This window comes from Microcebus murinus, chromosome 1 (assembly GCF_040939455.1).
Source record: "Microcebus murinus isolate Inina chromosome 1, M.murinus_Inina_mat1.0, whole genome shotgun sequence".
Taxonomy (NCBI): Eukaryota; Metazoa; Chordata; class Mammalia; order Primates; family Cheirogaleidae; genus Microcebus; species Microcebus murinus.
Genome location: NC_134104.1, coordinates 162,081,013 through 162,095,206, shown reverse-complemented (window position 1 = coordinate 162,095,206; position 14,194 = coordinate 162,081,013). Strand labels below are relative to the sequence as shown.

At 38.0% G+C, this 14,194-nt stretch overlaps 1 protein-coding gene across 1 annotated transcript in view; it reads left to right on the top strand.

Annotated features, from left to right (window-relative positions):
• The window catches only part of DNAH12 (dynein axonemal heavy chain 12), a 211,024-nt gene that overhangs the window by 192,184 nt on the left and 4,646 nt on the right, over positions 1-14,194 (top strand). Inside the window, exons 67-73 of the mRNA XM_076008843.1 lie at positions 1,409-1,546; positions 4,977-5,210; positions 6,089-6,277; positions 8,081-8,184; positions 9,318-9,522; positions 13,474-13,611; positions 14,051-14,142. Coding sequence (XP_075864958.1) covers positions 1,409-1,546; positions 4,977-5,210; positions 6,089-6,277; positions 8,081-8,184; positions 9,318-9,522; positions 13,474-13,611; positions 14,051-14,142 — 1,100 coding nt within the window. The remainder of the gene's footprint in view (positions 1-1,408; positions 1,547-4,976; positions 5,211-6,088; positions 6,278-8,080; positions 8,185-9,317; positions 9,523-13,473; positions 13,612-14,050; positions 14,143-14,194) is intronic.

The following is a 14,194-nucleotide window of genomic DNA, read 5'->3' as shown; positions in this document are numbered from 1 at the left end:
AATACTCATTCATAATAAAAACTCTCAATAAACTACGAATAGAATGAAACAATATCAACATAATGAAAGCCAAATTGAAAAGCCCACAGCTAATATACTCAAGAGTGAAAAACTGAAAGCATGTTTTCTGTGATCAAGAACAAGGCAAGGATGGCCATCCTTTTCCCTTCTATTCAACATAGATAGGAAATCTAAGCTGGAACAATAGACAAGAAAAAGAAGCAAAAGGCATCCAAATCAGAAGTAAAGTTCCTATTTGCAGATGTAAATTAAGTAATTGCTCTCATTACCAAAAGGTTCTCCCCCTATTATATATTTCATCACAGTATTCATCTAGATATTTAAAATATGCTTTGATTTACTTACGACATTTCAGGAATGTATTTAGTAAAGCATAGTGTACTTGCATTTTAATATTAAAGAAGTAGTTGCTACTACTCCATCACATAAAAAAAGCTGGCTTGATTTTCACTGGATTTGGAGCTATGTTTGAAATGGTCTAACTTAAAATACATGCCATGTATCATACTTGAAATTTACTTGGGGAGACCTTAGAGAAACGGGTACCATTCTCTACAGCACTGACACAGTTTAGTGATAGGCCAACGTGACATACATATCTCACACACAAATATGCCACGAACAGATCAAATAAACAGTGGTTTCAAAATTTATTTACTGCCGGGCTCGGTGGCTCATGCCTGTAATCCTAACACTTTGGGAGGCCAACGCAGGAGGATCGCTTGAGCTTAGGAGTTCGACACCCGCTGAGTAAGAGCAAGACACTGTCTCTATAAAAAATAGAAAATTTAGCTGGGTGTGGTGGCACACACCTGTAGTCCGAGCTACCTGGGAGGCTGAGGCAGGAGGATTGCTTGAGCCCAGGAACTTGAGGTTGCAGTAAGCTATTATGATGCCACTGCACTCTAGCCTGGGTGACAGGGTAAGACTCTGTCTCCAAAAAAAAAAAAAAAAGATTTCCAAATGGAAAGTCACAAAGTCAGGGATTATGTATTGTGATTTATTTACATCATAATGATTAATCATTCCTCTGTACTTGTAGTGTCAAGTATATGCCAGCAAGTCTATAGAATAACATTCAAATATTAAAGTTGTAAATATCTATGAGTAATACCAAAATATTATTAGCCAATAGTTTGGTAAAATGGTAATAGTTTTGCATTTTAATAAAGTTTAATATTGTGGTTTATCTAGCTTTGGAGGTTTGAATTAAGTCATAAGACAAATACTTTTTCTAGTTAAGTATTATTTTAGATAGCATCATTTTAAAATACAAGTTTGTGGGGATAGATGCTCACAGAATCTTATAATGGGAAAAGAACATTTCCTTTATTTTACTGATAGAAATCTGATCAGAATTTTTTCTTGTATAATTTTTATATTAAAGGCATGGGAGAAGTTGCTGTTTGGAGTTTGTTTTTTTCACGCCCTTGTGCAAGAGAGAAAGAAATTTGGTCCTCTTGGTTGGAATATTCCATATGGATTTAATGAATCAGACTTGCGCATCAGTATCCGACAACTACAGGTAAAATTAGAAATTAATGTTTGCAAAGGATCACTACTGACCAGGCCCTAAGCAAGTCCCTCTGCTTAGAATAACTGATCTAGTTCTCCCAACACCATTAATAGGTGGGTAGATAGTAATAACTATGGTTATGAAGCACTACCTGTGTCTAGATTTTTTCTGCTGCAAGTAATGAAAAACCTGATTCAAACTGGTTTAAACCGTAATGAAACGTATTATCTCATAAAAAGGAGATCAGAGGAAGGACAAGCTCTGGGGTTGGTTGATTCAGCAGCACAACAGTGTTATCATCAAGGACTCTGGTTCTTTCTGTCCTTTTGCAGTGCCATCCCCAATGTTAGCTTTATATAGGTCCTCACTATCTTCTACTCTCCTCCTCTACTTAGTTAATTCTACAATTTAGCTCTATCAATCAACAGAAAGAGCCTGTCTACATTAAGCAGAAAAGTGATTTATTGAAAAGAAATTGGGTTGCTCAAAGAATCACAAAGATGTCTGGAGAGCCGTGCTCAGAGGAAAGGCATCTAGAGTCAGGTGCGTCTGGTAAGAGCCGCCTCTCTGCCTTTGCTGAGTGCCAGACAGCACGGCATGCAGAGCTGCCATGTAGACTCTGCTACAGGGCCTCTGATGCCAAGACCACGTTCAAAGAGATTCTGTGCTGTTCCTACTTCTTTGAGCCCTAATCCCCCCAGTTAGTCTCAGGCGGATGCAGCTCAGTAGCCAAGCCCAGAGCACAGCTGTAGGCTTTAGCTATAAGGGAGCTCTCGAAAGTGAGTGGCTGGCTTTTCATACAACCACAGAATATTAATATTTTTCTGCTTCTTTGCTGTTCTGAAGTGCCTTTATGAAATATGGCCTCATGAAGGGAAAAGGGAAGCATGCCCAATTATATGCTGTTATATTACAGTCAGGTAGGTTTTTGTAAGGCTATAATTATTTAATCATGTTTATACTAAACTTTAAAATAATTTTTTTTTTTTGAGACAGAGTCTCGCTTTGTTGCCCAGGCTAGAGTGAGTGCCGTGGCCTCAGCCCAGCTCACAGCAACCTCAGTCTCCTGAGCTCAAGCAATCCTCCTGCCTCAGCCTCCCGAGTAGCTGGGACTACAGGCATGCACCACCATGCCCGGCTAACTTTTTCTATATATATTAGTTGGCCAATTAATTTCTTTCTATTTATAGTAGAGACGGGGTCTCACTCTTGTTCAGGCTGGCTTCGAACTCCTGATCTCAAGCAATCCGCCTGCCTCGGCCTCCCAGAGTGCTAGGATTACAGGCGTGAGCGCCCGACCTAAAATAAAAAATTATAAGATGATTTTTATAGAAATTGTTGATATTTTATCAACTCTTTTTTTTTTTTTTTTTTTTGTGAGACAGAGTCTCGCTTTGTTGCCCAGGCTAGAGTGAGTGCCATGGCATCAGCCTTGCTCACAGCAACCTCAATCTCCTGGGCTCAAGCGATCCTCCTGCCTCAGCCTCCCCAGTAGCTAGGACGACAGGCATGCGCCACCATGCCCGGCTAATTTTTTCTATATATATTAGTTGGCCAATTAATTTCTTTCTCTTTATAGTAGAGACGGGGTCTCACTCTTGCTCGGGCTGGTTTCGAACTCTTGACCTCGAGCAATCCACCCGCCTCGGCCTCCCAGAGTGCTAGGATTACAGGCGTTAGCCACCGTGCCCAGCCTATTTTATCAACTCTTTAAAAAATAGCAGAGCACAAACCTAAACTAGAATAAATCTGTCAATTTGAAAATTCTTTTAACAATTGTTGAAATTGGTGTGTATGGAATTGTAAATACATGATGAAATGACATTGATTTTAAACATTGGCTTGTGAGACCCATTTAGTTGGTACAGCCTAAGCTTGGAAAACTCTTTGCTAAAATCATCATACTGCATGTAATCAATCAACTGAGAATTTTTCCGTCTTCTGGCTGGGCCCCAGCCTGCAACTTCCAGTGTCATCAATCTTTCTAGCCCCAACATTGGAAACTGCAAGCATTGGCTGGATCCATGTTTCATATCTTTAGGGACTGGAAACATGAGAGGGGATTAATCTTTAAACCATTTCAAACCACTGGGTCACACCAGTAGGGTACATCTCCACAAAAAGGCAAATGAGAAAACTGATGGCCAAGCAGATAGACAACCAGGGAATGAGTTGTTGGTCTTCACTTCTTGCATATTTAACATTAAATTCTCTTGGGGTCTCTTCCTTCAGTTTAGGGGAGGGAAGAGACCAATCCAACATGCCCTTCTTCTCCCCCAAAGAGAGGAAGGGAAGAAACGTTCCTCTTTTCACAAATAACTCATTCTCAAAAAAGATGACTTTCCCTCTTTCTCAGCCCCCATCTCATATCTCTTGACATTTTTCTTCGTTCTGAAAACACAGGAATCTCAAACAAAGAATTAGGCCTTCTTTCAACTTGGCTCTGGAGAATTTAGAAATATTGTTTCTCAGTTGTGCACTATTTCTTTTTTTTTTTTTTCTTGGCCCCTCTCATTTGCTTAATGTGTACCATTCCTGCTATAATTCCCTCACTATTAGTTAACCTTCATGGACAGGAAAAGCTCTCAACCTGTAACTTATACCATCCCAGCACACATACTACCTCAAATTCCTGTATATTAGGAAATGTATGGGATCTGGAACTGGAAGAAATAAATTCAGGCTTTCATATTGCTTCACATTTTCCAGACTCCATTTCCTACTCTTCAGAGTTATTGGGAGATGAATGAGACAATGTAAATGCTATGCAAATAGTAGTTTTTATTACTATTATTACAATAATAATAAGGAAATTAGAAGTGATATGTATTGTCTACCAATAGAACTGTGTTATAGTGTGTGAATGAGGCTCTGGTACTAAAATTTGGAATTGCTTTGTTTTTCTCACATTGTAAACAGTGCCCTAAACCAGGCATCTGGTTCTCAGCCTTGACACTACTGGCACTGGGGATAGATAGTTTTCTGCTGTGGGCAGCTGCCCTATGCATTGTTTAGCAGCATCCAGGCCTCTATTCAATAGATGTCAGTAGCGCCCCACCCCACCACAGTGTGACTGTCTAAATTATCTCCAGACAGCACCACATGTAACCCTGGGGCAAAACTCGCCCCAGTTGAGAGCCAGTGCCCTAAAACAAGGTCTATCCAAATTCATATGAAAAAGACTTGGTAATTTCTATGTCTCTTTTTTATTAAATGTTTTCCTCATTATAGAAACAATATATATTTGTTTCAGAAAAAATTAGAGATGCAGATAAGTAAAGTAATTTAAAATAAAACTCTAGCAATCCCAGCTACCTGAAGACAGCCCATGAATTCTTTAACCCTTCTAGATATATAGATAAATAATTTAATGTCATCTTGAAATGGAAATAAAGTAAAAGACTTTAAAACTTTTCTTTTTTCATTTCCTTTGTTTCAGTTATTTATAAACGAATATGATACAATTCCATTTGAAGCTATATCTTATCTGACTGGGGAGTGCAATTATGGAGGAAGGGTGACAGATGATTGGGACAGACGTCTCCTGTTAACCATGCTGGCTGACTTTTATAATTTACACATAATTGAAAACCCTCATTATAAGTTTTCTCCCAGTGGAAACTATTTTGCACCTCCCAAAGGCACTTATGACGACTACATTGAATTCATTAAGGTACATGATGTCACTAAAAATAGGGTTATATTTATGTGTGATTTTTCTAAAAGCAAATGGTGAAATGTTCCCCTCTAATGTATAGGTGTAGACAAATATTATGGTTTCAATCAACTTTCAATATCTTTATTTCCTAGTAATTACTGAAAATTGGAAAAGTTTGAGTCTTCTGTTATTTGATATTTAGCTGAATTTTAACCCTTTTTTGGTCTGTACATGTCTGCCTTATAAATTAATGTATTGTAGGGGAGGAAAAACTTTTGCTCTAACCTCTTATGTTTAGTAGCTGGGGCATGCCAATTAAACTGACAAAAAACAGATTAGCAGGAGGAAAAGAATATTATTTGTATCAAAATAACTCTTTTTATGTGTACTGGGGCTTTGCAGAAAAGGAGTAAAAACCAAAAGAATCAGTTATACTTGGACATTTACCATTTTAGCAAAGGGTGATAAATTGTGGAGAAGTAATTGGACAAATGAAAGGGGGTTGTGCTTCTATGGATGGTAAAGGGGTAATAAATTGTAGGGAAGTGATTAGAAAATACATGGGGAAACTAATGGTATATAAGGGTTACTTTAGTAAGGTCTGTTTAAGCAGACTCATCTCTGTTCCAGCTCTCTGTCTCTGGTGATAAGAGTTACTCTCCTCATCCTAGTGCAGGAGAGGGGGAAATTTATGCTAGTCACAAAGAAAAAATTATGTCCTGCTTTTAGGCAGATAAGGGGAGGGCATAGAACTCTTTCTATATCTGTCAATTCTTAATTGCCTCCAGCTCAAAATAATCCTTAACCAAAGTGGCATATTTTGAGAAGGAATATCCTGATCCCTTTCAGTACCCAGTAAAAATGTCATGCATGCTTAATCTCCTTTCTTGTAGAAACTTCCATTTACTCAACACCCTGAGATATTTGGATTGCATGAAAATGTTGACATCTCCAAAGATCTTCAACAAACAAAAATTCTCTTTGAGTCATTGCTGCTCACCCAAGGAGGCTCCAAACAGACAGGAGCCTCAGGAAGTACTGACCAGATGCTATTAGAAATTACCAAAGATATTCTCAACAAGGTAATGTTTAGCTTCAATTATGTTGCTTATAATATAATATGAATAGAAATGGTACTGAAATGACAACTTGAAAACTTCATGTACCAGCATTATTTCTTTGAGCAAGATATTTTGCCTCTTTAAGCATGAGTCTCCAAATCTGTTAAGTGTTGATAATAGAACCTATTGCATAAGATTTTTGAGAATATTAAAGAGATCATGAATTTAAAGTGGTTTGTAAAATACTTGGCACATAGCAAGTTCTTAGTAACTATAGTTGTGGAGTAGCTAATGTAAATATGATTTGTTATTATTTCTAGAAAAAAAAAAGTAAAGGACCTACTTTTAAAAAATAGAGGAAATGTTCTGAACTTGCTGGTTGAAGGAGAGAATGGTTTTTAACCTATACCTGAGGAAGTAAGGAGGCACAGGTATAGATTAGATCTAGGCACAGATAAGATCAGTGCTAAGTCAGCTACTACAACCTTTTCTTTTCATAATGCAGTCCAATGTACTTAGCCCTTCTCAGTGAAGTGGAATGGTGCTGTCTATTCTCACCTTTTCTCTGTAAGTCTTAAATTCAGTAAGGAACGACTAAGGCGTACTTTTAAAAGACTATGGTCTTAAGCACAGATGTTCACAACTCCCTTCCAAGGTAAGTACTATAATTAGCCCCAGATTTCAGTGTCAGGCATTCTAACAAAGCAGAACCTGGCCTTAGTCCACCTGCCTTCAAAGCCATGGCTGCACCACTAGTTTCCCCTCACACCATTCCCTAAGGTGAGCCTACTCCCTGGAGGCCTGGCTGTGGCTACTGGGGAAGGGAGAAGCACCTCCTGAGCTGTGGGCAAAAGCTAACTAGCATGCTCCAGCCCCAACTTCTGCACTGCTGCTTCTGCCATAGTGCCTCTTCTCACCCCGGCCCCTACTGCTTCTGTGGTTTATCACTGTGGAGAAAGGTTCTGGCCCTCACAGAATGGTGGCTCTTACAAGATCCCTAACAAGGTACCTGGCAGAGGCATTTGGAACACATATGGGGCAAGGGCATTGTCTAAGCCAAGCGGCCCTTGAGTGATAACACCTAGTATGACTTAGAATTCTTTTGTACTAGCCAAGGACTATCACCTGGGACAAGTGTAGGCAGCTCAAGCTTCTTGGTTTAGGACTTCCCTGATTGGGAAACTTCTTTGCCCCTTTAGAAGTATGAATTCCAGTGTCTTGAGACTTGATCGTCAGTCCCAAAGTTACCTTCATCACTGCTCCTTAAGTGTTTCTGAGGTGCCTCATAGAAATCAGACGCTCAATGGCCTTCTCTCCCCCTGTGTCCTAGAACCCTGCTACATTTACACAGATTAATTATTTGACAGTGGGGTAAGCTAAGCTATTTGAAGCCAGTTGATAACTGATTAGAAATAAATATAAAACAGTTATGAAATCAGTTTTGTGAATGGAAAATAAGATTCAACTTACTAAAAGAAATTAGACAGCTTTTCAGAAATATATATCTTTTGCAAAGTGCTCTAGTAGTTAAGAACATGGGGCTTAGAGTCAAAGACTTGTGGATTAAACAGACCATTTTTAGTTGTGTGCCCTTGGACCAGTTACTTAAATTCTCTGTGCTCAAATATCCTTATCTGTAAAATGAAAGGAATAATGAACACCTAAGATTTTATGGAAAGGATTAAATAAGATAATGTGTGAAAAACAGCACAGCGCCTCACACGTAGTAACACCTTCGTGTTAGCTGTTATTAATATTATAGCTGAGTGAAGCTAATTATTCATTCTGAGAGTAATTTTTGATCTTCAAAATCTATTCTTTTAGCTCCCTTATGATTTTGACATTGAAGCAGCACTGATAAAGTATCCTGTGAGATATGAAGAGAGTATGAATACTGTGTTAGTACAAGAAATGGAAAGATTTAACAAGTAAGAGTCTATATCCCCAGTGATTCAGAAGCCAACTAGCCAAAGTCAATAAAAAGACACAATGGTTTCAAATTGAAAACTTCAAGAAAAGATTATCAAAACCTGTTATTTCTTTAGAATTTTCCCCTTTCTGCTCCATAAGAGAGGATATCTTTTTAATGTAAAAATAAAAGAAAAGGAGGTCCATTCTTACTGCTTAAAATATTCATTAATTACAACTTCTTACCCATCTATTACTATTTTCTGGATTAAAGACAGAATAAGTGTTAACAAGGCCTATGTATAATTATATTTTTTGTCATTGTTCTGTGACCTGACACACGTATACTTACCTCTCTTTCCTTACTGAGTCCTATCCAACCAATCTAAGTTGACTAGGTACCCCATGATACAAACAAATTATTTACTTTGAATTTTTAATTGAATTTTCTGAAATTTAATACAAGTTTAAGGAATGGAGAATTGTTTTGGTTATGAATTTTTTGTAGTTTCCAAGTTTATTTTGGTTTCCAGACTTGTTGATATTTTAAAATAAAATATAATAAAACACCTGCCTTAATTCAGTATTTCTTATACAAAGATTATATTTATTTATATATAATAACATGCTGTCTCTCAGCTGCTTAGGCTTCTAGCCTAAAACCTTCATTATAAGTATATTTATGGTATTCTTAGCAATTTGGGCCTAAGTAGGAAGCAAAGTATTTGCAAATGTGTAAATGAGCATACAGTTTATGTTTTAATGCAGTGTTTCCTTAGTTTACATAACACTTTTATAACTTTTTTCATATTTTCATGTCACTTACAATATTGTTTACTTAATATTGTTCCTTGAATAAATCTCTGCTTCAATGAGCCAGGTCCTAAGCAAAAATAGCCAGTAAGTAAAAATTTTGATATGCCAGTTATATTACATTCTATATTTTAAAATATGTATGTAATAATTAAAATAAAAAATGTTCACACATGTATCGCCTAAAATCACCTCACATCCCATGAAATGGGAGTGAACACTCTTCAGAAACACTCCCATAAAGCTGTGAATGAGATTCCTGCTCTCCTTTTTCTGGTAAGACTATATGTTGATATTTACTAGCATATATATGCTGATGACATAATTTCTTTCATTGCAGCTTAATTAGAACTATACGTAAGACTCTACTGGACCTTGAGAAGGCTATTAAGGGAGTGGTTGTGATGGATTCTGCATTAGAGGCTCTCTCTGGCAGCTTACTTGTTGGAAAGGTTCCAGAAATATGGGCCAAACGATCATACCCAAGTCTTAAACCCCTGGGAAGTTACATCACAGATTTTCTAGCCCGGTTGAGGTTTTTACAGGTAAAAGGTTGGTTTTACACACACACACAAACACACACAATGTTTTTTGTATGTTTATGGTTAATTGGGGCAATATTAGTAATGGGCTGTGATCACTTGAACATCTCTGAGTTGAACGGAATGTGATTAGTAGTTTCATGGTAATCTAACCAAAATTTCAGAATATCGAAAAAGACACACATTTCAAAGTACTGAGTGAAAAATTAAAATTTTACATTACCCAAACCCAAGTAATATGTGACATTTACATTTTTCCAGAGTCTATGTTTATTGTTCTAGGAAACCACAGTTTAATGTTGTCTCATGATTCACAAAAAACGTGAACCTTGGATTTATTAGTAATTAGCTGTTGTCTTAAAATCGTCTCTTATCTCTTAAAATCAGGGAAAAGATGAGTACTTTGAATCTTCTCAGCCTCCTCTACTCATAAAACATAAGGCAGGACACTACTTTTCCTTCTCAGCTCCGCTGCTTGCTCCCATCCTATGGTTGATGTTTATTCAGGAGTATGGGGTGGGGAGAATCCCAAAAATATTTTTTGGAAATTCACATAGGTATATGATCTTTCTGTGTTCAGTTGCCTTTTTATTAACAAAATACAAAAGCTTTGTTTCACTGCATAAGCTAATCAAAATAGCCAGTGCTTATGAAGACTTGAAGAAACAGGCTTTCTCATATATCCCTTTAAATTTTTGTTAATCTGATAGGTCAACCATATCTTGTTTCAATTTGACTTTCTTTGATTATTAGTGAGCCTGTGCTTCTTTTGTTATGCTTGTTTTCCATTTGTATTTTCTTCTGTGAATTGCCTATTCATATCCTAGGCCCATTTTTCTTTTGTATTATTTTTTAATTTATAGAACCCTTTTATGTAAATTATATGTGTAACAAAAGAAACAGTACAGAATAGAATACTGAAAGAGTCTCCTCCATTGTCCTCTTACCCTTAGAGAAGCTGGGTTACAATTTTTCATCATCTTTCTTTCTTCTGGACTCTTCTTCACCTCCTAATGGTTCTTAGAGTTAACAAGTTAAGCAAATGAGTCATCTGAGTTTTCTATGCTTTCCTCATTTCTCTCTCACCATTCACCCTATTTATTTCTGTCTTAGTTCAGGCTGCTATACCAAAGTAAAATAGACTAGAGAATTTTTTTTTTTTTTTTGAGACAGAATCTCACTCTGTTTCCTGAGCTAGGGTGCCATGGCATCAGCCTCGCTCACAGCAACCTCAAACTCCTGGGCTCAAGCGATCCTCCTGCCTCAGCCTTCCAAGTAGCTGGGACTACAGGCATGCGCCACCATGCCTGGCTAATTTTTCTATTTTTAGTAGAGACAGGGTCTCACTCTTGCTCAGGCTGGTCTGGGACTCATGACCTCACTTGATCCTCCCACCTCAGCCTCCCAGAGTGCTAGGAGTACAGGAGTGAGCCACCGCACCCAGCCTAAACTTGATAATTTAACAAACATTTATTTCTCACAGTTCTAGAGGCTGGGAAGTCTAAGACCAGGGTACCAGCATTGCCAGGTTCTTGGTGAGGGCTCTCCTGGTTCACTGATGAGATAGAGAAAAAGGGAGAGAGACAGAGAGAGAAATATTTCTCCTATTTCTTCTAAGGGCACTAATCCCATCATGAAGGCTCCACCCTAATGACCTAATTACCTCCCAAGAGTTCCATTTCCAAATACCATCACCTTGGAGACTAGGGTTTCAACCTATGAATTTTGGAGGAAAACATTTAGTCCCTAGCATCTTCTCTTTCTCCTTTCTTTTCTTTTTTAAAAAAAGCTTTTCATATACTGCCTTAGATCCCAGCATAAATCCTGGATCTAACACTTAGTATTTTTGTGACTTTGAACAGGTTACCCATCTTTCTGCACCCCAGTTTCCTTGTCTGTAAAATGGGAGGAATAATACCTAACTCACTATTATTTTATAGAATACATGAGGTGATGCATGTAAAGTGCTGAGCACAGTGTCTGGTATGTACTAAGCACTTAGTAAATGGTAGCTAATTGACCACAGACACTAACAACATTCTTGGCTAAATGAAGCCCTGGTTGAGTATGAGATTTTTCTATATACTTGCCTTCTGTGTTCTTACAGCTTTCTTGTGCATGGTGCTGGTTCTGCCTGGCTTTTACCATTATCAGACTCCATCTCTTTCTCTGCCTCTTCTTGATCTGCTAATTTGTGCTGTTGCAACATCTCTAGCAGCAGTGTGTCCTCTTGCTCCTGGGGAACAAAGCTGGCTTCTTTCCATAGTGTACAGCTTGCTTAGAGACAGAGTTCATATCTCTGACTCATCTGTTCATTGAACAAATACAAATTGAGAACCCACTTTGTTCAAAGCACCTTGTTGTGTGCTCTGTGAGGATAAGATGATTACAGCATGAGTCTTGCCTTCAAGCTGCCAATAGCCTACAAGGAAACAAGCTATGTATCTAAAGAAAATTAATACAGTACCATAAGAGCCACAAAAGACCAACATGTATAATGCTCTGGGAGTTCAAAGAAAGGAGAGAGTTCTTGGGGCTCAGGAAAGCAGAGTTTGTTTTATGGATGAGGTGGCATTTGAGCTGGGTCTAAAAGATGAATGGTTTTGGATACTGCAAAGAGAGGAAAAGGACCTAGACATAGCTGTATAGCTGTGGGGAAAAGGGCACTGTAGCATTTAGGATTGATTCCATTTTAAGTAACACAAATTTTGACATAAGCAAAAGGAAAGTTTGTTCCCTCATGTAACTAGAAAGTCCAAGGGTTAAAGTAGCTTTGGGTAGGATTTGACCTGGGGTGCAAACATGGACCCCTGTCCTGGCTTCTTGCACTTCATCTTTTGGCTCCATTCCCTTTGAGTTATCTCCATTATCAGTTAGGTTCTTGTCAGATAACAGCAACATAGCAACAGCAACTCTAGCGTCACATCTACACAACTTCAGATAGCTGAGAGTGAATCATTTCCCCAAAAGTCCCAGCAAGATGTTCTGCATCTCTCGCTTTGACTGGGTTGCATGTCCATTCCTGAATCAGTCGCTGTGACTGGAGGTATGATTGGCCAGGCACGAATCACATGCCCATCCAAGAGGCAAGGTGTTCTACCACTGGAAGTGGTAGAGTGAGAGTGGAGGAAGGTTTGTCCTCCAGAGAGGAAGAAGGAGAGTATCATTTTAAGACAGGCAGGAAAAATAACAGATGTCCACTCAGCACAGAAAAGACTAGCAGATAGTCCTTTCTGATTAAAATGCAGGATGCTCAAAGGGAAGTGAAAAAGAGATAAAGCTGAAAACACAATTTGGGGACTGATTGTGAAGTACCTTGAATAAGAGACTAAGAGATTTAAGCTTTAATTTGGAGGTCACTGTAGAATTTGGTAGGTCCCTGCAGAATATACAAGATGCTAAATCTGATCCAGACTGTGCACAGTGAGGTATATTCTGGCAGCATTCTTCTAGACATACTGAACAGAGAGGGAAGAAGCAAGAAGACGGTATACACTGGCACAGAAAGAAGACCATGAATATCTGAAGTGGAGTAAGGCAGTGGGTATAGAGACAGGGATTTAAGGAGTTACATAACTGGAATCAGCACATGAGGGCTACAGTTAAACCATGTGTCAGATGTCTAAAGATAGTTGCTTCTGAGTGGGATAAGTAATATAATAAATTCCCAAATAATTTATATGTGGCTTTTTGCACATGTACAGATTTGAATCTTTCAAACTATGTTTCATTCAGGTTAACACTCTAATTATTTTGAATTTTTTGAGAAGAATAACTGAAAGGGAAAAGAGGGAGGAGGGCCAAGCCACGCTGTGTGTTTGATGCCAGGAAAGAGAATCTTACGAGGGAGAATGTGGGCAACGTAGACGAGAAGCAGAACCAGGAATCGTACATCAGATGACACTTAACATAGATTTTAAAATGGACATAATGTATTTTGATTTCCCTTCATAGGTCTGGTGTAATTCAGGGAAACCTTGTGTGTTTTGGCTCTCAGGCTTCTTTTTCACCCAAGCCTTTTTAACTGGAGCTATGCAGAACTATGCCAGAAAATATACCACCCCAATTGATTTACTAGGATATGAATTTGAGGTACAGTAACTCCTTAAACTCAACAGTATATTTATCACTATATCAAGTCATACATTTAAGTAGAATTTCTATATTATACCCTAATATCAGCAATTTTACTTTTTTTCATTCTTTGTTCCATTAAGAGAATATATAATATTTGGCTTGCTATCCCTAAGATAGAACTTTTATATATTTTAATATTTTATTTAATTAATTCAATGCTGTTCTACTGTTTTAGCAAAAATTAATATGATGTACAGTAAAACCTGATAAAATGCTTCAAAAATAACCATATTATGCATTTTTATATTCTATGGCTGAAAGTATATTGAATTTAACAAGCGATTAAGAGTTAAGAGTTAAGAGTTTCCCTGAATGTGCTCTGAAAATTTAGCTGACGTGTCTGCTCTCTGTGGGACTAAGTCCTCTGGAGAGTGACGCGTGCCGCTCCCTTCAGGTCATCTCTTCCGACAAGTCTGACACGTCTCCAGGCGACGGCGTCTACATCCACGGATTGTATCTTGATGGGGCACGCTGGGACAGAGAAAGGTCAGTAGTTGCAAAGACCTTTCCAATTGTAGCTGAATCATAGATAAGTGGT